This window comes from Macaca fascicularis, chromosome 10 (genome assembly GCF_037993035.2).
Source record: "Macaca fascicularis isolate 582-1 chromosome 10, T2T-MFA8v1.1".
NCBI lineage: Eukaryota > Metazoa > Chordata > Mammalia > Primates > Cercopithecidae > Macaca > Macaca fascicularis.
The window spans coordinates 14,604,494-14,627,645 of record NC_088384.1 but is presented as its reverse complement, the minus strand read 5'-3'; the positions used below and the strand labels follow the sequence as shown (position 1 = coordinate 14,627,645).

At 57.9% G+C, this 23,152-nt stretch overlaps 2 protein-coding genes and 1 long non-coding RNA gene across 10 annotated transcripts in view; 2 read left to right on the top strand and 1 right to left on the bottom strand.

The window, feature by feature from the left end:
- Positions 1 to 6,421: 6,421 nt before the first annotated feature.
- KCTD17 (potassium channel tetramerization domain containing 17) lies at positions 6,422 to 18,114 on the top strand. 6 transcript variants are annotated; one of them, XM_005567387.4, is made up of 9 exons: positions 6,422 to 6,629; positions 7,779 to 7,887; positions 11,064 to 11,155; positions 12,144 to 12,239; positions 14,048 to 14,173; positions 15,563 to 15,662; positions 15,844 to 15,915; positions 16,279 to 16,369; positions 17,260 to 18,114. In XM_005567387.4, the coding sequence occupies exons 1-9, from the start codon at positions 6,441 to 6,443 to the stop codon at positions 17,327 to 17,329; spliced, it is 945 nt and encodes a 314-aa protein (XP_005567444.2). In that variant the 5' UTR covers positions 6,422 to 6,440; the 3' UTR covers positions 17,330 to 18,114. The 6 variants fall into 6 exon arrangements, 5 of the variants coding, with proteins under 5 accessions (XP_005567444.2, XP_005567443.2, XP_005567445.2 ...); XM_005567386.4 differs by having other exon boundaries at positions 15,844 to 16,124; XR_010578352.2 differs by having other exon boundaries at positions 15,844 to 16,369.
- A 1,067-nt stretch (positions 18,115 to 19,181) lies between these two features.
- Positions 19,182 to 22,035, top strand: LOC141407839 (uncharacterized). The gene is made up of 2 exons (XR_012418770.1): positions 19,182 to 20,990; positions 21,840 to 22,035. It is a non-coding gene; the product is annotated as an uncharacterized lncRNA (long non-coding RNA).
- TMPRSS6 (transmembrane serine protease 6) overlaps positions 20,153 to 23,152 on the bottom strand; it is a 39,188-nt gene continuing 36,188 nt past the window's right edge. For all 3 annotated transcript variants that reach the window (XM_045363696.2, XM_005567384.4, XM_045363697.2), the window contains 2 exons: positions 21,541 to 21,677; positions 20,153 to 20,956 (listed from right to left, as the gene is read on the bottom strand). In XM_045363696.2, the coding sequence (XP_045219631.2) occupies positions 20,798 to 20,956; positions 21,541 to 21,677 (296 nt within the window). In that variant the 3' untranslated portion in view covers positions 20,153 to 20,797. The remainder of the gene's footprint in view (positions 20,957 to 21,540; positions 21,678 to 23,152) is intronic.

The following is a 23,152-nucleotide window of genomic DNA, read 5'->3' as shown; positions in this document are numbered from 1 at the left end:
AACCCAGCAGGGATGAGTGACGTCTTAGTCATGGAACTGACAGCAGCTGTGAAACGAGCCGCTCAGAAGTGAGGCAGAGACTGCTGCTAAGCTGAGAAGGTTCAAAACAGGACTCAGTGATGTGCTCAGGTGAGAACTTCAGGATGTATCTTGTGTTCTTTCAGCTCTATCTGGAGCAGAAAAAAAAAAAAAACTCCTGGGCCATTCTAGGTCACGGGCGGGGCGGGGTGGCATGAGGAAATGACAGCCAGCCTGCTCTGGAGCTGGGGACATCTATTGTGGCCTTTCTCCCTGCCTTTCCCTCCAACCCCAGGAATGGGGAGTTGGTGGGCTTGGTTCTTCCCTGACCAAAGAGAAATGGATGTTAAGGGGCAGCCTTTGCATCAGGCACTGATCTTGCGTCCAGACAATGATAGGCAGGGTGGCAGGACTGGCTTCACCAAAGCCAGTGTTCCCTGGTCTTCACACAGGTGGCCTGGCGAGTGGCCTCCACCTGCTACCTCTTTAAATCCTCACAACAGCTGAGGTAAGCACTATTATTGTTTTCAATTTAGAGATGGGGAAACTGAGGTTCAGAGAAGTTAAGTGACTTTCCAAAAGTTACCCAGCTGATAAACCATGAAGCCTCGGCTAGCATCCTTGTCTGGGGGCCTGTACCCCTTAACCATATCTCTGTTCTATTTCACTTTCAAGTGCAGTCCAGAGCCATATTAAAAAGCACTGAATGGGACATGCACGGTGGCTCATGCCTGTAATCCCTGCACTTTGGGAGGCTGAGGTCGGATGATCGCTTGAGGTCAGGAGTTCAAGACCAATCTGGCCAACATAGCGAGACCCCATCTTTTAAAAATGACAATAAAAATAAAAATAAAAAGCACCAAGGCACCTGATCCCTAGTGGTCTTGTGGTTGGGGCAGGGCGCAAGGGTCGGGGTCCGGGGAAGAAGGAAAGGAGAAAAAAAAAAAAGTACTTGAGGCTGCTCTTCCCAGAAGAAGACATCAGGGGGCAGTGTAACCAGCAGACATTTGAAATCTGGCCCTCCTCCAGTTTAACCATCTCCCTGAAAAGCAGCTAAGGAATGTTTGGATTTTTATCATTATCCTCCAAATGGGGAAGACATGCAAAAATCTATGCAGACTGACAGTCCATGACTGCTAATAGGACTATCTGGGATTCCATGTTTTGTCCAAGCCTCCCAAGCCCACCTACCCCAAACCAAAGCCTTCCCTAGGGCAGAGGCCACCTCTGGCATCTTCATCTCTGTGTTTCAATGTCTGGCATATATAGTGGGTGCTCAGCAAGTCCAGCCGTGGCCTGAATGCTGGGTTGGTTGTGGGGAGGGGCCAAGCGTCCTTTTCAGAGGTGGGTGCACCCTTTCCCAACCCAAACATGGCTTCATCCGGACAAAGCCCAGGCACGGGCAGGGACGTGGTGGCATCTGTCGGCTCTATGTAAGCATCCCGGGTCTTGCCACCTGGCTCTTGGCTGTGGCCCTCACCGGTGAGGTTGTGGGTTCAGATGGGAGCATTTTAGAAGCTTGTTGAGCAGAGCGCTGTGTCCAGGGATAGGTTGGGGTCTCTGTGGAAAGGAGGGGGAGTGACACTGGCCCAGACAAAGCCTTTCCCTCCACTTTGGGACCAAAGATGCTGGCCAAGTCCCTTCCTGGCTCCTCCAGGACTGTATCCCATAGGCAGCGCCTATGGGACGGCGGAGACCAGCCCTGCCCCCGGCTCAGACCGGCCTGTGTTGGACCAGCCCTGCGACTGCAGTTTCCTCATCTGTAACATGGCGTCAAGAGCACCTGCCGCAGGGTGCTGTGGGGTTCCATGGGAGGCCGGAGAGCAGAATGGTTATCAGCTGTAGCTTCAGAGCCAGCGAGACCAGGCTTTGAGGCCAGCGCGGTTCTCAGTAGCCATGTCCAGCATGACCCAGTAAGGACCCCTGGTCTCTGAGCCATGGCCTCACCCTCTGTAAGATGAGGGTGGGAACAAGATGGATCTCATGAGCTTGCTGTGAGGATTACAGGAAAAACACATGGGCACTACTTGGTCCAGAACAAACCCTCAATAAATGACAGCTGCTGCTCCTGCTGTTACAGGATGCCTGGAACACGGTCCGTGGTACCTAGCAGATGGTAAAGTTGTCTTCATTGGATACACACAGTACGTGTGGTGTTGCACTTAGGACAGTATCTGGCACATGGGAAGCATGAAGCAGTGAAATAAAATAACATGGGGGCAGGTTCTCACATCTGTAATCCCAGTACTTTGGAAGGCCGAGGTGGATGGATCACTTGAGGTGAATAGTTACAGACCAGCCTGGCCAATATGGTGAAACCCAATCTCTACTAAAAAATATAAATATATGAATTAGCCAGGCATGGTAGTGGATGCCTGTAGTCTCAGCTGCTCAGGAGGCTGAGGCAGGAGAATTGTTTGAACCATAGGCGACGGAGCAAGACTCTGTGTCAAGAAAAAAGCAGGCCAGGCGCAGTGGCTCACGCATGTAATCCCAACACTTTGGGAGGCCAAGGCAAATGGATCACGTGAGGCCAGGAGTTCGAGACCAGACTGGCCAACATGGTGAAACCCTGTCTCTACTAAAAATACACACACAAAAAAAAATTAGCTGGGTGTGGTGGTGCATGTCTGTAATCCCAGCTACTCGTGAGGCTGAGGCAGGAGAATCGCTTGAACCCAGGAGGCAGAGGTTGCAGTGAGCTGAGATCGCACCACTGCACTCCAGCCTGGGCGACAGAGTGAGACTTGGTCTCTAAATAAATAAATAAATAAATAGAAAAAAAATTAAAATAACATGGAAATACAGCATGAAGGAAGAAGAGTCCATCTCTGCCCTAAAGACATTCCCAGTGTATTTGGGTTCTTGTTCCATTTATCCCCCTCCCAAGTCAGGCCCAGTGTTTGACATCTTTGACACCTGCAATACAGCAGAATGGGGACAGGGCCTGTCCTCAGGGAGCTCACACTGTAGAGTGAGGGAAACAGACCAGAAAATGGTGCTACTGGAAGTGGGGGTGGTCTCTGGGTAGGTCCCCGACAATGTAAATGTTGGCTCTTACCCTTCCCTCCCCCTTTCTCCCTCCCTGACCCCGGACTTTCCCCCACCCCAACTATCTATCTTGGCACCAACGCCAGGTTAAGATTCCCCAAATGCCACACTGACGACGCTCCTCCTTTGCTGAAAGACTCGGTGCTATCCAAGTTCTGTCGCAGCATCCACATGCCTCAATAGAGAGAGGCAGCCCTAGGTGGGCAGGGGCTGGCCCAGGAAACGTGGGGGCTCTAACTCACCTTTCTGACTTTGGTTTTTTTGAGACAGGGTTTCACTCTGTCACGCGGGTTGAAGTGCAGTGGTGTGATCATGGCTCAGTGCAGCCTCGATCTCCTGGGCTCAAGGTATCCTCTCACCCCAGTCTCCCCAGTAGCTAGGACTACAGGCACATGCCACCAAGCCTGGCTAATTTTTTTTTTAATTTTCTGTAGAGACGGCGGTCTTGCTGTGTTGTCCAGGGTGGTCTTGAACTCCTAGACTCAAGAGATCCTCCCACCTTGGCCTTCCAAAGTGGTGGGATTACAGGCGTGAGCCACTACATCTGACACCTTCCCAACTTCTCCTCAGGTCAACTTGTTTCATCCCAACTGGCCCACACCTGGCCTCGGGAATGCCCTTATTCCTCCCTATCCAGCTTTGTTCTTTTCTCTTTCCCCACTCCGTCCACCATCCCTTCTCCCCACCTCCCGAGACCCTCCCTGGACCCTTTTCTCTGACACTTTGTTGGCTGGGATTACAGGCGTGCACCACCACGCCTGGCTAATTTTTTATATTTTTAGTAAAGACAGGGTTTCATCATATTGGCCAGGCTGCTCTCAAACTCCTGACCTCAGGTGATCCACCCTCCTTGGCTTCCCAAAGTGCTGGGATTCCAGGTGTGAGTCACCACGCCCGGCCTGGGCTCCCCCTACTCTTGAACCAGATGCAGGTGGTCTCCTAACTGGTCTCTCTTTGCTTCAAACCACCCTCCCTGCAACCTAGGTTGATCCATGTTGCAAATCTGACCGTGTCACTCTCCTGCCTGCCACCCTTGCGTGGATGAAGAAGTATCTCCTGCTCTAGTTTTGCTTTAGCTGACAATGGTTAAGGCCTCACTAAGTGCCAGCAGTCCTGCCAATCTTTCAAGGCCACTTCACATCCCGTCTCATTCACCCATTCATGCATTCAAACATAATAAATGCCAGGGACTCTGCTAGGTGTTTTTTTTGTTGGTTTTCTTTCTTCTTCTTCTTCTTTTTTTTTTTTTTTTTTTGAGACGGAGTCTCACTCTGTCACCTAGGTTGGAGTGCAATGGCATGATCTCAGCTCACTGCAACCTCCACCTCCCGGGTCCAAGTGATTCTCCTGCCTCAGCCTCCCGAGTAGCTAGGATTACAGGTGTGTGCCACCGTGCCCGGCTAATTTTTGTATTTTTAGTAGAGAAGGGGTTTCACCATGTTGGTCAGGCTGGTCTTGAACTCCTGACCTTGTGATTCGCCTGCCTTGGCCTCCCAAAATGCTAGGATTATAGGCATGAGCCACCACGCCCCACTGTTTTTCTTGTTTTCTATCATTTTATTTTTTAAAAATAGAGATGGGGGGGACAGGCGCGGTGGCTCACACCTGTAATCCCAGCACTTTGGGAGGCGAAAGCAGGAGGATCACTTGAGCTCAAGAGTTCGAGACCAGCCTGGCCAACGTGGTGAAACTCTATCTCTACTAAAAATACAAAAATTAGCCAGGCGTGGTGATGCATGCCTGTCATCCCAGCTACTCAGGAGGCTGAGGCATGAGAATTGCTTGAACCCAGAAGGCAGAGGTCGCAGTAAGCCGAGATGGTGCCACGGCACTCCAGTCTGGGTGAGAGAGTGAGACTCTATGTCAAAAAAGAGAGAGGGGGGGGGGGGTCTCACTATGCTGTCCAGGCTGGTCTTGAACTCCCGGGCTCAAGTGAGCCTTGGCCTCCCAAAGTGCTGGGATTACAGGTGTGAGCCGCCGCACCCAGCCTATGCTAGGTATTTACAAACATTTCATAACTTAATCTTCACAACAATGCTCTGGGGTCACAACTATTGTAAGTCCCATTTGGCAAGGCAGAAAGCCAAGGCTCAGAGAGGAAGTTGCTCAGGACACACCTGGTGAATTTTAAGTAGCAGGATTCCAGTACACCTTTGATCCACTCCCTGCCAAGGAGAAAAGCTTTATGCAGAAACCAGGGCATTGAGTGGTAACAGGGAAACTTCTCCCAGTACAGGGCCAGGATGCCCAGTGTTCAGGCTAGCTGTGTGTGACATTGGATCAGTGAGGGGAGCCTCTCCCACATAGGCCAGGACCAGGACTGAAACCAGTAAGGAGAGGAAGCTAAGGAAACAGCTTCCTTGTCAGCCTCTGTCCCTCCCTGGTCCCAGACCACATGGTGGGGTCCCTTTCCCCATCCTGAGGTCCACAGAATGACAGTCCCCCTCCAAGTTAACTGGGAAATAACTCAGAAAGCCACCCGCAGAACTAATCCCTCCTCCTGCTTGGGGAGGACTTGGAAAAACTGAGAACAGCCAAAAGCCAGAATGGAAACTCAGTTCTCCTGACTGGGATCCAGGGCCTGCTCTACTCTTCCTCCTTAGAAGTCCTTCCCAAGGATCCCTGACATTCCATGGTCGGGGAGCAGGAAAGAGGCCTGGCGGGTACTCACTCACCAGCTATGTGAGTAGAGCGGTCACTTCGCTTCTGTGGCTTCATCTGTAAAATGGGTATAGCCCAAAATACCAGACTCACAGGGCTGCTGAGAGCTTAAATGAATAACACACTTACGCAAAGTGTCTGGCATACAGGTGCTCAGCCAACCTCAGGTCCAGCTATGTCGTTCTCCAAGAACTTAGATGAAGGAAAGAACCCACTCCCACCCACCTCGCCCCCACCCCGATACACACAACGGGCAAATGAAAAAATATGACGAAACACATGCGGGTCAATGCTATGGGGATTCCTCGTCGGGGAAGTTTCTTCCCTTATCAGCAGTTGGATGACGCAGATGGCACAAAGGAAAAACAAGAACGCTCGGACCAATGGGAAGACTGCGATTTGGGGAAGCACTCATTCTTTTCCCAGAGATCGGGAGTTCGACCTTCCCCATACACAGTGATTTAGCTTCACTAGCCCAGACTGCGGGCCTGCAGGGAAGGGCGAAGCGGGGCGGGACCGGGGGCGGGAGCTGCGCGAGGAGGGAGCAGCGCGGGGCGGGAGCAGCGCGGGGCGGGAGCAGCGCGGGGCGGGACCCTCCCCGCGGCCCACGCGGCGCCAGGAGGCGCGGACTACAGCTCCCGGCCTGCCCCGCGCGTGATTCCCTCCCGCCCCCCGCGCCCGGGAGGAGGATGCAGACGCCGCGGCCGGCGATGAGGATGGAGGCCGGGGAGGGAGCGCCGCCGGCGGGGGCGGGCGGCCGCGCCGCAGGCGGCTGGGGCAAGTGGGTGCGGCTCAACGTCGGGGGCACGGTGTTCCTGACCACCCGGCAGACGTTGTGCCGCGAGCAGAAGTCCTTCCTCAGCCGCCTGTGCCAGGGGGAAGAGCTGCAGTCGGACCGGGTGAGGCCCCCGGGGTGGGCGGCGAGCGGGCGGTGGGTCCTCTGCTGGCCCGACGCAGGGCTGTCGGGCCTGGCTCGCCCGCCAGGCTGGGGACCCGGCTGCGTTCATTTCCGAGGAACTGGAGGCGGGAAGAAGCGGCAGGAGGAGGGAAGGGGGAGGTGGGTCTGGTAGTGAGGGATGTGCCCATTGCCGTGGCAACGGGACAACGCAGGTCGCGGCCATTAGAAGCTCTCCAGCCGCCCTGGATCAGGGTCTCACCTTCTCCTTTGGGGCAGTGGACAGGGAGATACCTGGGGCCTTTCCTCCCTCCCAAAGGGGACTCCTGCTCTGGGGAAGGAGTCGACGAGGCTACTTCTCCTGCCCTTTGGGATGTGGGTGGCGGAGGGGTGCAGGGAGCTAGCTGGATGGAGGAGCCCTGGGGCGCCTTTTGAGCGGGCTGAATCTAGAAGGAGCGCTGGCCCAGCGGGCACTGTTTCTGAGCACCCACCCTGACTCTGCTGCACGCTGCCTGCTGCGACCTTGGGTCGGACCCTTCCCTGCACTGCGCTCAGCCTCCTTCCTCATCTGTAACACGAAGGGCTGGTCTGAAGATGACCTCTAAGGTCTCCTGTCCCCCATCCGTGACCTTCCGATGCTGTGGCCTTTGGCAAGTCGCCTCGCCTCTCAATGTCTCCCATCTCTCTGTAGAGTCGCATGGAAGCCCACTCTGCCTCCCTGCCTGCCTGAATGTCCAGTGAGATAGTGGCTTCTTTGGAAACTTGTAAACATCCCCTGAAAGCCTGGGGACCTGGGGGCGACAGTGGGGCTGGCATCAGGGGACAGCTTCTAAGAGGGACATTCGCTGAGCCCTGTGCTGGCCCAGTTGCCACTCAGACCTCCTGTCACCAGATGCTCACAGCGACCCCTGATGATGGGGAGAGGAGTGAGGCTCAAAGAGGCCAAATCATTAGCCTAAGGTCACACATTCAGGAAAAGTCAGAAGCAGGGTTTGAACTCAGGTCCACCTGACCCCAGTGCCTTTTTGCTCCTTTGTGCCTGCTCCATCCAGGGAAGAGCTCTCCCTGGACTCGCTTCCCTCCCTGTGCATGTGTGGGGTTGGCCTGGGAGAGGCCTCACTCTTCGCTCACGGAGCATCCCTCACCTCCATAGGATGAGACCGGGGCCTACCTCATTGACCGTGACCCCACCTACTTCGGGCCCATCCTGAACTTCCTCCGGCATGGCAAGCTGGTGCTGGACAAGGACATGGCTGAGGAGGGTGAGTTGGTTCAGGGGACTGGCCTGGGGCCCACATCCTAGCCCGGCCCTCTGCAGCCTGCCAGGGCCCTCTGTGGAGGCCCCAAGCCATTTGGACAACCAGGATGGCCATCTGCCTGCTTCGTTGTTTCCTGCCTCTTCCCATCCGGACGAGTCTGATTCCCAAGCATCTGCCTGTGCCCAGCCTGGGGCTCTGCCAAGCGGACGGGCTCAAGCTTTCCCAGGGTGCTGTCAGGGAGGTGACAAAGACACACGCGCAGGGGATAGAGGAAGTCAGCAATGCCCTGTGGCCTCTGCGGTGGGCTGTGATGCCCTTTCTCTCTGGCCTCCTAGGAAGCCAGATGTGGACCGTCACATCCGGAGGCTGGGGTGACAGGAATTTGGTGTTGACAGGCATGGGGAGAGCGCTCTCTCTCTCTTTCTCTGGCTGATCCAGTATCTCCAATTCTGCCTGGTGAGGGCTTGTAAGTGGGTGGAGCGGGTGACTGTTCACTAAGTCTGGCAGCCTGTGCGGCACAGTGCTGGTTGTGGGTGGAGGCAGGGGAGGGGGGAGTCTGCTTCCCAGTGGGGCTTTGGTTATCCCCAGGCCTAGGTGGCAGAGGCCCTGGATATGCCCATATCTGGGCCTAACAAACAGTGGGGAAGCCGTGTCTGGAAGAACGACCTGTTAGCAGAGCCCCAGCCAGGGGCAAGGACTAGAGTCAATGCCAAGTTAACTCTTCTTTGGGACACAGGGTGTGGCTCTGGGTCAGCTGATCCAGCCAGACCAGCTTGAACATGTCACTTCTCCTCGCTGCGTCTCCACTGGTATCTGTTAAATGGGGGCGGTGATCTGCCTCCTGGAGGGAGATGTCATGAATCCTGTGCACAGACAGCACCTGCATCTGTGCATGCCTTCCTGCTCTGGGCCATGGTCTGCCCTCCCTGAGCCCTATGGGACACAGTGGTCTGGAGGCCCAGCAACTCTCTAGCAGGTCAGGGCCGCAACACCAGAGTCCACTGTGGGTACCTGGCCCTGCAGAACCCCACAGCTTCCCTGTTAATCCCTGCGGGAGCACAGATACCATGGGAGTGGCCTAGGCTCAGGAGCAGGCCCCGCCGGGAAGGAAGTAAACACCCAAGCTGCGTCACAGCCAGCACCTGTTTACACGCCCTGCGTTCTCAAAGCCCTGCTATTCCCACACCTGCAGACAGGCCTGTCCAGGACTAGAGGATCAGACAGGGCTATCCGGGGGCTAGGGGATCACGCAGGCCTGTCCGGGGGCTAGGGGATCACGCGGGCCTGTCCGGGAGCTAGGGGATCACGCGGGCCTGTCCGGGGGCTAGGGGATCACGCGGGCCTGTCCGGGGGCTAGGGGATCACGCGGGCCGGTCCGGGGGCTAGGGGATCACACAGGGCTAGGGCTCATCCAGGGGATAGGGGATCTGAGATGAGACTTACTAGCTGTGTGACATTGAGAAAGTGACCTAACCCCTCTGTGCCTCCATGTCCCCATCTGTGAAATGGGGGACCATAACACCCACCTCACCGAGCTGTCATGAGGATAAAAGGAGTTAATAGCAATGCATCATGGAGTTCAGTGCCTGGCCGGTGGATGTGGGTTGCGGTGCTAGCTGTCTGTCACCTGCAGGGCTCTGCCCAGGGCACTGGGGATAATTCTCGCAATCAGGTAGCAGCACTCCCTGACCTCCTGCTCTGTGTTCGGTCCTGTGTGGGCCCCGGGGACAGAGGGCAGATCAGAAATGTGAGCCCCATCTTAGCCATTTCAGGCGGCAATCATGAAGTACCATAGATTGGGTGGCTTGTGAAAATCAGAAATTTATTTCTCTCGGTCCTAGAGGCTAGAAACCCGAGATCGGGTCCCTGTGGCAGCTTCTGGTGAGGACTTTCTTCTGGGCTGAAGACTGCTGACCTCTGGTTGTGTCCTCACACGGCAGAAAGAGAGGCAGCTAGCCCCCGCCCGCCCCTTCTTGAGAGCTTGTTTGGAGGTTCTAGCAGGGCAGCGCAGCTACTCACACACCCTTGACCAAAGACTGGTCCTCTATCGGGGGTGGTCGCCCTCTTCGACGGAGCTGGCAGTTTTGGGAGGGACACACCTGGAGCGGTGAGGGAGGAAGGGGACATGCACCTAGCCAGCCAGATCCGCTAAATCAACCCTGGCGATTCAGTGGGGTGACAGACGTCACAGCCAGATCACCCTCACATCCAATCAATCTTTCTTATAGGAAGACCGATCCCACCCTGGGGACTGTATCCCCTGATCTCATTACCTCCCCTCCTAATCGCATCACAGTTTTCAGCAGGTGGATTTTTGGGGAACACACACATTCAGCTCATTTGAGCCCTGTCCCCAGGGAGCCCAGAGGCCAGTCAAGGAAAGGGCCCGAAGGTCCCGTCTTCTGGGAGTCTAGGGGAGTGGAAACAGCTGGAGGCTCATCGCTTCACTGGTAGGCTGACATCTTCATCTCCCAGATTAACTTAACTGTCAGATGGGGACAGTAAGGCCGGCTCTCCTCACATCCCTGGGACTTGTGATGAGCTCGTGTGGGGTGTTGCAAACTGTAAAGTGAGGCAGTTGGGGGAACGTGTGGTCACAAGGGTATGTACTTACAGTGGGAAGACAAGGGCTCTGGAGTCTGCGGTACTTGAGTTCCCTCTGCCACTTACCAGCTGTGTGACCTTGGACAAGCTGCTTCTCTTTGGGAGCCTCAGTTTTCCCAGTTGTTCAATGCGGATGATGAAAGTACCTCCTTCTAGTTCTGAGAATTCAAAAACGTAATGCGCCTAGCACTTAGAGTGTGCTTAATAAATAGGAGCACATGATCGGGAGTTAGGCAGGGCCCTGCTCATGGTGACATTCTGGGGATCAGTCCCAATGACCCTGCTGTCTCTTGATGGCCCTAAAGCTGCCCCAGACTGTGGCCTGGCAGGTGCCCCTGGGTCACCACGCTCAGCACAGCAGAGCTGTGTGGCAGCCTCTCAGCCCCTTCCACAAGAAGCGTGGGATCCAGTGAAGGAAATGCTCCCTTTTGCTTGACCCCTGAGCTCACAGACACTCAGCTCACCCTCAGGGCGGGTGATCGGAGCAGGAGGTGGGTTCCGGGGTGGAGGGAACAAGAGGAGAATGGGGCATGGAGGCAGAAGGAGTGACCTGGGATCTGTTCTGTCTGTGCCAGGGGTCCTGGAGGAAGCCGAGTTCTACAACATCGGCCCACTGATCCGCATCATCAAAGACCGGATGGAAGAGAAGGACTACACGGTGACCCAGGTTGGGAGCAGGGGCAACATACATGCCAGGGCAGGGGCCGGTGGGGAGAGGGAGGCTGGGAGACGGGGCGGGAGGCAGAGGAGGTTGGAAAAGACAGGACCAGTGTTTATCATGGGGAGACCAGGCTGGCCTGTAAGGAGCGGCGTGGTTGTTCGGCTCCCAGGCTGCCCAGCACAGCCCCAGACTGGGAGATGGACACTGGGGTTCAGTCCCTGTCTCAGCCCCATTTGCTCTGTGATGTTGGGCCAGGCTCGCCCTCTCTGGACCTTGATTTCCTCTTATGGGATAGAGAGGGGTGGGAATGGCACACCCATCCCTTCCTCATAGGCAGAAGGGGGTCAGTGTGGAGGTACAGGGTGCCCTGCAGAGGGCAATGCAGGATTAGCAAATTGTGCATTTCGTGGCATCAGATGGTCGCCTGGTGGGCTCGGCACAGGCTGTTGGGGCTGGCGTTTGTGAGCCTGGAGCCTGGGCCTCCCTGGCCAGTCTGCAGGAAGAGGGAGGGAGATTTTCCGCCTGCTCTTGGGGATGTGTAAGGGTTGGGGGACAGGTAGTGAGGAACCATCTCCCAGGCCCACGGGATTGAAGAGGGGAGGCTCTGTGTCTCCTTGAGGGCCTGACTCCTTGAGGGTGACCCAGAATGTTCCCCAAGCCCCACCCATGTTCTTTCTTGAATTACCTGTGTTCTGGTTCTGTCTCCACCCTTGAGCTGGGTGACCTTGGGCAAGTAACTGGACCTCTCTGAGCCTCAATGGAAAGTCCCATAATGCCTAGGATTCTTGGAAGGATTAAGTGAGATGGCATCTGGTGAATGCCTGGTGAGGAGCAGGCACTCAGAGCATGGCTGCCTCCCCGCAGCCACCTCTTCTTTCTCTTCCTCTCTCCTTCTTTGGGTATGTTGCGGGGGTGGTGGCAGGAGGTGCTCATGCCCCTCCTGGGGTGCCTGGTGCTCCCACAGGTGCCCTCTATGTGACCCTTCTGCCCCCAGGTCCCGCCTAAGCACGTGTACCGCGTGCTACAGTGCCAGGAGGAGGAGCTCACGCAGATGGTCTCCACCATGTCTGACGGCTGGCGCTTTGAGCAGGTGCGCTGGGGATGGGGCATGCCACCAGGACCACCCTAGGGCTTCCTGGCCTCTGACCAAGCAGGCCCCTCCCTTCCTGCAGCCCCAGCCTTGGGTTCCCCACCACATTCCCCGCTGCCCCAGGGGTCTTCTAAAATCAAACTAAACAAGGTTAGGAGAGACCACACTTTGTGGCAGGTTAACAGAGAGAGAGAGGACAGGAGCCCCAGTGGCCACAGGGCAGCACGGGGCATCCTTGTTGGTGGGAGTCCTCACAGCAACCAGGTGGTGATCTGTCTGGTGGCATGAGCGAGTCTCTGGCCCCTGAGTGACAGCCCAGGTACAAGGAGACCAGATCCACATAGGTGAGCGGAGTCCACCTGGAGTCAGCGCCTCTTAGAACTGAGTCAGCACCACGTGATCCAGCAGTTCCTGATGCACAGTGTTCAGGGTCTCTGCAGGGGACATGCCCAGCGGCCAGCATTGCAACATGCAGGGGAGCCCAAAGCAGTGACTTCCCGTGAGGTCTTTGTGGTGAGCGATGGTTCCTCCCAGTCCAGATGCAGTTTACCCATCGGGAGATCCTTATCCCAAGGCACTTTATCCCTAGTCATGCAGCTGACCTCCCACCTCTCAGGTTTCCAGAGGAGCAGAGCCAGAAAGTGAGCCCAGGGTCAAAAGTGCCTTTAGAGAAGGAGAGGGTCTTGGCTAACCTTTCTCCACACCTACCCACACGCTCCCTGGCACATGGAGACTGCAAGGCAGAAGGTCGGGGCCCCCAGGATGGCCTGGAGGGATGGAAGAATGGGCCCAGTGCAGAGCCAGAGGCCTGGCTTCACCCCTGGGCCTCGCCACGGACATGCCTGCCACGTTGGACAAGTTGCATCTCCTCCACGGGCCCATTTCCTCATCGGTGAAGTGGGCTAACAGTACCTCCTCTGTAGGACTGTTGTGAAGATTAGAAGGGCCATCAGTAAAGCTTACAGCCCTCCGTAGGACTCCCTATGTTGGCACTAGTGTCGTGCAAATCATTAGAAATCCATATTGAAGTATGCGACCCTCAGAAAGGACTTGGGACCCCCGATGCCATTCCCTGCTCCACCCCTTCCTGGCTGTGAGGCCTTCAGCAGGCCTGAGAGTCCCTCCAGGGTCCCTGAGAGCTGAATGAGATTCATTACCTGGAAGAACTTTCTTATTTCTTAGCCAGAAGGGCTCTGTGGGCGTGGTTATTCTAGGGACCCTGGAACAAAGGCAGGGCCACTCTGAGAGCCTCTGGGCGTCTCTGGCAATTGCACAGGCTCTCAGAGGCTGAGCAGGCAGGCCAGGGGCCATTGGTCATTTGCCCTTTGGTCTCAGGAGTGGACCACCTGTCCCACCTCTGCTTCCAGGAGTGAAGGGAATATTCTGTGGGGCTCCACCTTGTCAATGCCACCCTGCAACCTTGTCCTGTGTCAGCCACATCTGGAACGGGGGACAGCCGCCCTTTAGAGGCCTCCGCCTGCATTTAGAGAAGGGCCGCCTGGCTCTGGTGCTAGGCTGGGGGTGCTGGCGGGGACAGCGGTAATGCTGCCACCCTCCACCAGGGATCGGACCAGCCAAGCCAGGCGGAGAGGCTGGTCCTGGGGCACAGACCACAGGCACAGGTTGCAAGGGGGAAGACTCCACCCTCCTGCCCAGAGGTGCCCTCTACAAACCCGGGAGCGGGCCCGGCAAGCCACAAGAGCAGAACCTGAGCTGGTGTCTTGATTTGAGTGCCGAGGTCTGCCCTACCCGGCCCCACGGCCCCCAACACCAACCTGCGTCTTTCTCCCCATGCTCCGCCCCTCTAGCTGGTGAACATCGGCTCCTCCTACAACTACGGCAGCGAGGACCAGGCAGAGTTCCTGTGTGTGGTGTCCAAGGAGCTCCACAGCTCCCCGAATGGGCTGAGCTCAGAGTCCAGCCGCAAAACCAAGGTGAGCCCACCCGCCTCAGCCTGTGTCCAGAGAAGGTTCCTGTCTCCCTCCACCCTCCCCGCCTCTCCCACCCCTGCGCCTGCACCATCCCTCCACCTCTCTACCCCTGCTGCCCATGCACAACCCCATGCTCACAGCCACCGCCATCCATCCCATGCCACCTGCCGTTACCCAGGCCCAGGCTGGGAGCAGTGAGATGAGAGCATCCCAGGGTGCGGCCGGAGTGGACTCAGAGGCTGCGTGAAGGGGGCCGCGTAGTGGCCACCAGGCACTGTGGCATGGACTAGGGGTCAGGGCACAGCGTGGCACTCTGTATGACTTAGGACAGGGCTTGTCCTCTCCCGGCACCTTTGCTGTGCTCTCTGAAGTGAGAGGGGAGGATCACGTACTCTTTGTGGTGCCTTGGAGCCTGGAGCTTCTGGGATCCCACATGGCCGTTTATTCCCCAGGGACGGGTGCATGTCCCCAGCTGGCCTGAGCCAGGATGGGGAAGCCACCGCTGTAACTCCTGCCCCTTTCCCAGGCCCCCTCCTTGGCCGCTCTGCAGGATGGGGGCAGCCTGGTGGCTGCCAGTCCTGTGTGTCTGCCTGGCCTGTTGAGGCAGCCTCCTGAGAGTGCCCTGGCAGCATCCACTGTACCACTGTGGGGAGGGGGCCGAGCGGGGGTCCTGCCACCCTGGACACAGTGCTGTGGTGGGAAGTCCCAAGGGCCTTCGGCAGAGCCACAGAGCAGGCGTGAACCAGGCTGGGAAGAAGGCAGGCTGCCCCACCTGGGGCCCAGCCCTGCACAGTGGAGGCTGATCTCTGGCTTCCTGTCTGTCTGTCTGTCTGCCTCCCTGTCCTGCTGTGGCGCACCCTGCCTGCCCACCCACCCCCACCGCTGCCAGGGCTGGTGCTGCCCTGCAAGGGTGCAGAGCGAGCCTGCTCCTTCTGCCTTTTTGGGCCAAAGCCCCTGGACCTGGGGTGTCAGAGACCTGGTGGCATCCCAGATCTGGGTGGTGTCTGCCCTGGGGCTTCCTTGGCCACATTTCTACTCAGGAGCAGTCTTTCCAAACAAGGCCTTCCCAGGCACCCCTCAGGGATACCCCAGTCCCACACCCTCCCCGTTCTGCTTCATGCCCTCGCTGTAGCCTCACTCTATGTAACAGCAGCCAGGCTGACCCCAGAGCATGACCACAGCACCCCATCCTCAGCTGCTTTCCCCAGGCCCTCCCCAAGCCGCCCGGGGGACTGGAGAAGATGCCCCCAGCTTCTGTGGCTGGAGCCCTTCCCTCTCCTGAGGTCCCTTTCACCTTGCCTGAGACTGGGTCTTTGGGGATAGCCAGCAGGCCCTGGCCCCTCTGTTAGTGTCTCCACTCTTTCTTCCCTGGGTCCGCCGGCTGGTTCACAGAGCACGGAGGAGCAGCTGGAGGAGCAGCAGCAGCAGGAGGAGGAGGTGGAGGAGGTGGAGGTGGAACAGGTGCAGGTGGAGGCAGATGCACAGGAGAAAGGTGCAGCCAACCCCCAGGAGGATGATTGCTAAGCAAAGTCGGAGCCTCCCGCCCACTCCCTGCTGGAGCCAGCTGCAGAACCGGGGGCCCCGGGGCTGCTGGGGGGGCACCAGGGTTAGCTCAGCCACTTGCCTGGCGCCTCACCCGCATAACCATCCCTTCTCTCACTTTCTCTTTGCAGCCCAGTCATCTCAGGATCCCGCTAACCTTTTCTCCCTCCCACCACTGCCTCCTCCTCCGCTTCCCGCTGGAGGTCCTGCCTCATCTTCATCCACCTCTTCTTCCTCCTGGATCTCATCTGCACCCTGCCTCTTCCCTCTCTGCCCCTGTCCGGGTTTTCTCTCTGCCTGCTCACGCCTCCATCCCGGGTCTGCCCTGGTCCCAGCCTCCCGTGCCCTCCACCCAGGCCCCCTGGCCCTGCATCCCAGAGCGTCCTGCCTGCCGCCTCCTGCGCCCCTTCTGGTACCTCCTGCCTCCCAGCCCGGGGAGGAGGGGCGCAGCTGCACCTCCTCTGTGCCCACCAACCCTGCCGGGCACCACTGAGGCTGGGCCCCGGCCGCAGGCCCTGCCCCGCCTCCTCTCCTCCCGGCCTCCTCCTCACGTTTCCTCCTTGCAGGTTCCCGTCCGCACTCTCTCAGACCTGAGGCTGAGCTTGCAGTGAGGGCTTCTCCTCGGCCCCTCGCCCGCCCCCAGAGCTGCCATCCCTGGTTTGTAGCTTGGCGGTGCTGGAGGGAGGGGTGGAGCGAGGAGGGTGCTCATCTCTTGATCCTTGGACTTGAGCCGAGCTTTCGGCTGATTATCTCCACCCACCAAAGTTTCTCATCCGACCTTGGCCTTGGGGGTGAAGCTCTGAGAGAAGAAAGTTAGGGAGTGGGAACTTTCCCACCAGCCCATCAGCACCAGAGCCAGGCTTGCGGGGAGGGAGGGACCCGCTGAAGCCAGAGGCCTTGGCCGAGTCCCTGCACATCCAGGAGCTCCTGTGTCACTGCCTTGTGGCATCCCCTATTTCTGTGGGGATGGGGAGGACAGGCCACTTTTGGATACCCTTGGCCTATGAAGTGTCAGCCAGAGCTGGCTTAAGGATTGCAGAGTGTCAGAAAAAAACCTGGCCACATGCCCACAAGCCCCCACCCCAGTCTTTTCTTCCTGCTGTGTGACTTTGGGCAAGTCACTGTCCCTCTCTGGGCCACAATTGCCTCTAAAACGGGGACAAACAGCTGCTCTCCGTGGCTCCTTTCGCCTGGAGCATCAGTGCTTTTCCCAGCCTGACCAACCCCCATCCCACCCCCTTAAGAGTCTTGGCAGAATCTGGCCTCTGTAGGTGGCTGCCACTGAGCCCAAGACAGGGCATGGGGCTCCTGGATGGGTTAGTTGGGCACCCTTCCTGCTCCTCCCCCACTCAATTCTGAATCCACCTTCTCTGGGCCTCAGCCCCATCGCCTTCTCCAGAAGGAAGCCTGTGACTCAACTGCCTCTCTCTCTCTCCCTCTCCCCACCCCTTCAATCTCCTCCACCCCCTGGCCCTGCATCACCCCCTCCTTACCGGCCCCACCTCCGTCCCTCCCATCCTCCTGTCCTTCCCCTCTTTTTTTTCTAGCTGTTACAAGCCAGAGGCACCCGGATGTGAGGCCCCAGATCACCTCCAGGGACTTGGGGTTCCCATCTGAAATCCTTTATTTTTGTACCATGGGGTGGGCCCCGGGCCTGAGAAGGAAGAAGCTCCTCTGTCTGCATCTGTGGGGCTGTGACTCACCCCTGCCTCCAGGGCCGGGGCGGGGCGGGGGCCCCCGGGACCTCTCAAGGCCCAAGGTGGGCCCCAGGATCTCTGGGCAGAGCCGACTGCTCATGGCGGACGTGTGGCAATGTCTGGCTGTGTGTCTCCAGCCCCCGCGTCCCCTTTCCCGGGCTCCCCTGCTGCATGGCGGATGCACTCCTTCCTGGCCCAGTCACATCGCCTCCTTGAGCCTTAGTCCAGGGGGTAACTCCTCCCACCCCACCTACCTCACAGGGTTGTTGTGAGGGTGCACAGAGGAGCAAGGTCCCTGAAGGCCCTCGGGCAGTATATAGGGGCCGCCCACCTTCAGCTGCCCTGGGATGGGAAGGACCCAGCCCAACCCCTGGGCGTAACACTGTGTTTGCAAATGGAGATTCAGGTATTGGGGATGCAGGTTGTGGGGAGCTGGCCTGTCAGAGTAGGGGTAGGTGGCTTGGCCTTCACCTTGGTGATCCCATCCCCAGCCATTTGCATTGCTGGCCCAGCGCCTGGCCTGGGGGGCGGGGAGAGGCAGCAGAAGGGGCTGGGCAGGGGCGGTGGAGGACTCAGGAACTGCCCGGGGAGAGTGGGTGTGGCGGCTGAGCCAGCGGCCGTCCTGTGTTTGAATTCCTGGAATGGGTCCTTGCTTCTCGGCTATGTCGGACCCCACCGTGTAATAAAACCCGAAGGAACAGCCCAGCCTGGCTGTCACCCTCTCTTTCTCTGGGCCACTTTTGGGGAACTCAAGGTGTGGTAGACTGGCCCAGAGGAATGCAGCTTTCTCCTGAAAGCCCAGGGACGCTGCCCTGTTGTCATTTTCCTGGGTGTGTTGCAGGGAGGGCTTGGGGAACTGGCTACATCCTTTGCCCTGGGGCCAGATACCAAAGCACCTGCCCTACCTGGCCAGGAGCCAGAAAACAGAACTCTAGGGAGAGCCCTGGGCTGCCTCTGCCACATCCTAAACCTCTCAGGACGCCGCCACCCCCACTTCTATTCTAACACCTGGGCCACCTCCGTCCCTCCCTATTGCTGCCACCCCTCTGCCCGAAATCCCGGGAAATATAAACACCCCGCCCTCTCCTTTCTCTGAGCCTGCTGGACCCAGCCCAGACCCCAGACCTCCACCCACCCTGGCCAGTTCCTTCAACTCCCCAGTCCTGCCGAGCCTACCCGCTGCTCGAGGAAATCCTGCCGGGCAGTGAGCCCCTAGGGCGCAGGCCCTCCATAGGCTGGGGCAGGGGCACCCTCTTGCCAGCTCAAGCCTGGAGGGCCTCGCCACTTCCCCTGAGGACGCTCCACTTCAAAGCTGGCCTCACTTTTGGGGTCCAACTATCCTTGCAAAAGAGTCGCCAGGAGGCTTGTTAGGAGAACAGATGACATCCCCCACCCCTCCAGGATTCCGACGACGACTGGGGTAGGGCCCACGGTGATTCCAGATCACCCAAGGGATTCTGCATGTGTTCTGCCCACCTGCTCTGGAGACGCCCCCTGCTCGCCCAGCTGCCCCGGCTCCTCCTGGCAGGACCCAGGTGGGTGCTTCCCGTCCCTGGTTCCCCTTCTGCCTCATTCACCCACAGACCTGGCAGCAGCGCCCATGCTGGAAAAACCCCTCTTCAGTCTAGGGCCCCTCTGAAGCGCCCTCTGTCCCTTCCGCTCCCAGTTAGGCTTCCAGAAAGAGTTGTCCACACTTGAGCACCCACCCTCACCTCCAGCGGGTCCCCCGGCTCCGTCACAACTGCCCTCAGGGGTCCGAAATCATCCTCCAGTCCATCCCGTGGCGCCGCTCAGTCCCGGCCCATCCTCTCCTTCCCGGAATCCTGCAGTGGCCTACCCAGCCTCCCTGCCTGCCACTCCCTGCACACTGGTGCCAAGGCTGGTTCCAAAATGTGAGTCCACTCATGTCACCCCTATGCTATAGAGCCTACCATGGCTCCACAGAACTTGCAGGGTCAAATCCTTGGCTCAACTCCAGGCTCTGCTATCCCGCCTCGGTTTGCCCCTCTGAATTCTTCAGTCCTTCCCCTCTCAAGCTCTGTTGTAACACTCACTCGGCTTGCTGGGTCCTGGTGTGTCTCATTCTTCCGGGACTCTGTGCCTTTGCACATGCTCTTCCCCTGCCTGGAATATCCCTCCCGGATATTCCCACCTTGACTACCTCTGAACCCCAGCTCAAGTCTCACAGCCTCCAGGCAGCTTGCCTTGACTTGCCCGGTCTGCGCTCCCCTCCATCCCCTTCCCACTGGATCATCCCCATTGCTTCTGGGGTCAGGAGCCAGGTCCTTCACCCCTGTGGCCCCAGCACAGTGCCTGCTCAATGATTCAAAGAATTCAAAGGGAATGAGTGTCGCGCTGGAGGGGGCCATGGCAGACGGGGAACTGGGAGACCGGAGTCTATGCCACCTCCACTCCTAACCCCCAGTGCCACCATGAGGATGTCTTAACCGCCTCTCTGAGCCTGTTTCCTTTAAGGTTCCAAAAGGAGACCATTGCTCCTCACATCCCTCCCTGTGACCTGAGGGTCCCCAAACGATTGCCTTCCCAGCATTTCTCCTAGGACCTGGGCAGCTGCCCCAGAGGTCCCAGCCCTCAGTGGCCCTCAGTGGCCACGCCTGCTGCCACTGAGCCCACCTTGGCCTTCTGGACACTTGTCAAACAGGCTGTGCTGGAAGCAGGGACTGCTTCAGTCAAGGGCATGAGGCTGGTGCCCGGGTCCCCATTCAAACTCCAGCAGAGGGGCTTGGATCAGGCAGCTTTATTCCAAAGGGCAGCTGAGCTCACCTGCCGGTGAGGGTCTGGGCTGTGAGGGGCCAGGTGGCAGGCAGGGGTGGGGCAAGGACCTTGGAGTCAGGGCTTCCCCACCTTTTTTGGCTTACGGTGGCAGCCGGCCCACCTGGCAGTCCCCAGGGCTGTGAGGGTCCCCTCCTATGGGGGCACCTTCCATTCCCAGATCCCAAGTTAGACCAGGGGCTTCCGAAGCTGGCATCTGCTCTCTAGAGGCAAGGCTGCCCAAGCAGCCTCTGTACAGAGTAGGGCACAGCTCAGACACTCCTGGGGACGTAGAGCCAGCATTCTTGCTGCTGAGCCACTTCCTTGCAATAGGCAGCAGTGGAGGAAGGGGACAGAGGAGAGAGAATCGGGAGGCAGAAGGGCTGGGTGTGGGCCTGGGTCCCCAGGGGACGTCTTGACCCCCAGCTGCTGGCACTCCTCCATCCTCCTGCCATCACTGGAGCAGACATCAGGGACAAGACAAGATGCCACCTCCTGCCACCACAGGGCCTGCTTGCGCCCCCCTCCCCCCAGAATACTTGTCCCCCTGCTTGGCAATTGCCCTGGGCTCTCTTGAGTCCAAGAGGTGGGACCTGCTCTGCAGGGGGGCAGTTCCTCAGGTCACCACTTGCTGGATCCAGCCGATCACACCTGTGATGCGGGTGTAGACGCCGAAGTAGTTAGGCCGGCCACAGCCCAGGCCCCAGCTGACCAGCCCTGCCAGGAACCAGCGGCCACTGAGTGCCTTGCATACCAGCGGACCACCCGAGTCACCCTGAAAGGGGGAAAGGAGAAAGGACTGAAGCAGGGTAAGGACACCCCCTTTCCAGGCGAGGGGCCATGGGGATTAAGTCCTGACTGTTGGGAATTGACTGGGTGCCAGAGACTCACGTTCAGTCTTAAAGCTCTGCTTTTTCCTCGCCTGCTAAATGGAGAGAGTCCAAGCCAACCCTCTTTGTCCTCCAGCCAGCCTGGGCCCTCCTGGAACTGCGGCTGTGTCCCCACACCCCCACTCTGCCTCCGCCGCCCTTCTGTGGCTGACACGCCTTTCTTCTTCCTTGCATCCACCTCACTGTGGGACCCTGGGCCTAGTGCCTTGTGATGGGCAAGGAGCAGAACTGGGTTTGAGCCTAACACCTGCCCGTCACAGCATCTCTTCTGATCCATGGCTCTGCAACCTTGGGCAAGCTCCTCAACCCTTCCAACCCCCAGTCTCCTCTTCTGTAAAGTGAGGGCGGCCATCGCCACCTTTCTGGGAGGATGGGAGGCTTCAGCAGGCTGATGTGAGCATAGGGCCAGCCCCTGATGATGTGAGCAGCATCCTTTCTGCTTTCTCCCTCCCACACTGGGGGTACTCACCTGGCAGGCATCCTTCTTGCCCTTGCGGTAGCCGGCACACAGCATGCGTGGCGTCACCTGGTAGCGATAGGCCTCGCTGCACAGGTCCTGTGGGATCAACTGCACGTCCACTTTCTGCAGAGCATTGCTGGTGGGGCCTGTCCGTGGTCAAGGGCAGAAGTGAGATCTAAGGAACCTGGAGCACCTGTTCTCCCTAACGCTCCTTTGCATCTCAGAAGCCTGCTTCTCTCCTGCTCTGCCCACCCTTACCTCTGCTGGGGTTGCACCTGCCCCTCTGCCTCCCTGTCACTTTATTCTAGCTCTTTCTCTGTGGGGTTCATGGAGACAGAGCCCCTGACCAAAGCCCATGTGGAGAGCCAGGCGAAGTGGCTCACGCCTGTAATCCCAGCACTTTGGGTGGCCAAGGCGGACAGATCACCTGAGGTCAAGAGTTCAAGACCAGCCTGACCAACATGGAGAAACCCTGTCTCTACTAAAAATACAAAATTAGCTGTGTGTGGTGGTGCATGCCTGTAATCCCAGTTACTCAGGAGGTTGAGGCAGGAGAATCGCTTGAACCCAGGAGGCAGAGGTTGTAGTGAGCCAAGATCCCACCATTGCACTCCAGCCTGGGCAACAAGAGTGAAACTCCATCTCAAAAAAAAAAAGAAGCCCTTGTGGATGAGTGTCTTACTCCAGCGTCTTGTCCCCCACCTCTGTCTGTTCAGGCACCTCTGGGCTCTGGCTGGCTCTTCGCTGCTATGTTATAGCACCTGGGGATGTTTCCAAAGCCCACATCTGACCCCTTCACCGTTTCCTTACAACTCTGCAGAGCCCCAACTCTGCAGTCCACCCCAGTGCTTCTCCAGGAGGGCAGCATATCACAGTCCCCTGGGAAGCCTTGATACAAGGGTTTTTCTTGAACCACGCATGGTTCTAAGGTGCAGGTAGGAGGGAGAACCTCCTGGCCCAAGATCCTTACACTGGCTGCTCCTTGCCCAGGCACACCTGCCCCCCACCTTGGCCCCTCTGGCAGGCTGCGGATGTTCTCAGGTCTTCCTGTCTTGGCACCTGTGTCTTCACCTGAATGTCTTTTCCCTTTGTCTGGATGTTGCCAACTCATCTTCCAGGCCTCAGCTTAAACAACCCTCCCCTAGAAGCCTCCCTTGACCCTACCTAGGCAGGAGCCTCCTCTGTGTCTCCACTGTCCCTACACCTCCCCATCCATGCCAGCCCTTATCACTGTCTGTCTCCCCGGAGAATGTTCTCTCTCCATCCTGATGTACCCTTCCCTTAACCCCATACCTGGTACATAGCTGGTGCTCAGAAAGTGTCATTGAGTGACTGAATGAGTGAAGGAATAGTGAATGAACCAGCCTTTGCTTTGCCATGACCTCTGCCATCCCCTTGGGTAAGTCACTGTTCCTCTGAGCCTCAGTTTTCCCATCCTTAAAATATCTCTGCAGCCCTGCCTGCCTCCAGATTGTAAGTCACTGTACACATTTGTGAAGCCACCAACACTAAGGCTGCAGGGCATGTCTGTAGGTTTGCCAGCTGGGTCTGTGTCCCCAAAACTGTACGGTGGCCGCCAGGGACAGCCAGCTCTGGTTAGTGAAGGTAGAAAGGGGAGAGA

What these genes read in the sequence shown, in the direction of transcription:
- KCTD17 (XM_005567386.4), top strand. Translation starts at nt 6,441, where the DNA reads ATGAGGATGGAGGCCGGGGAGGGAGCGCCGCCGGCGGGGGCGGGCGGC. An exon ending in CAAGGACATGGCTGAGGAGG is followed by an intron (nt 7,888 to 11,063) that starts GTGAGTTGGTTC and finishes TGTCTGTGCCAG; the next exon opens with GGGTCCTGGAGGAAGCCGAG. An exon ending in AGTCCAGCCGCAAAACCAAG is followed by an intron (nt 14,174 to 15,562) that starts GTGAGCCCACCC and finishes GCTGGTTCACAG; the next exon opens with AGCACGGAGGAGCAGCTGGA.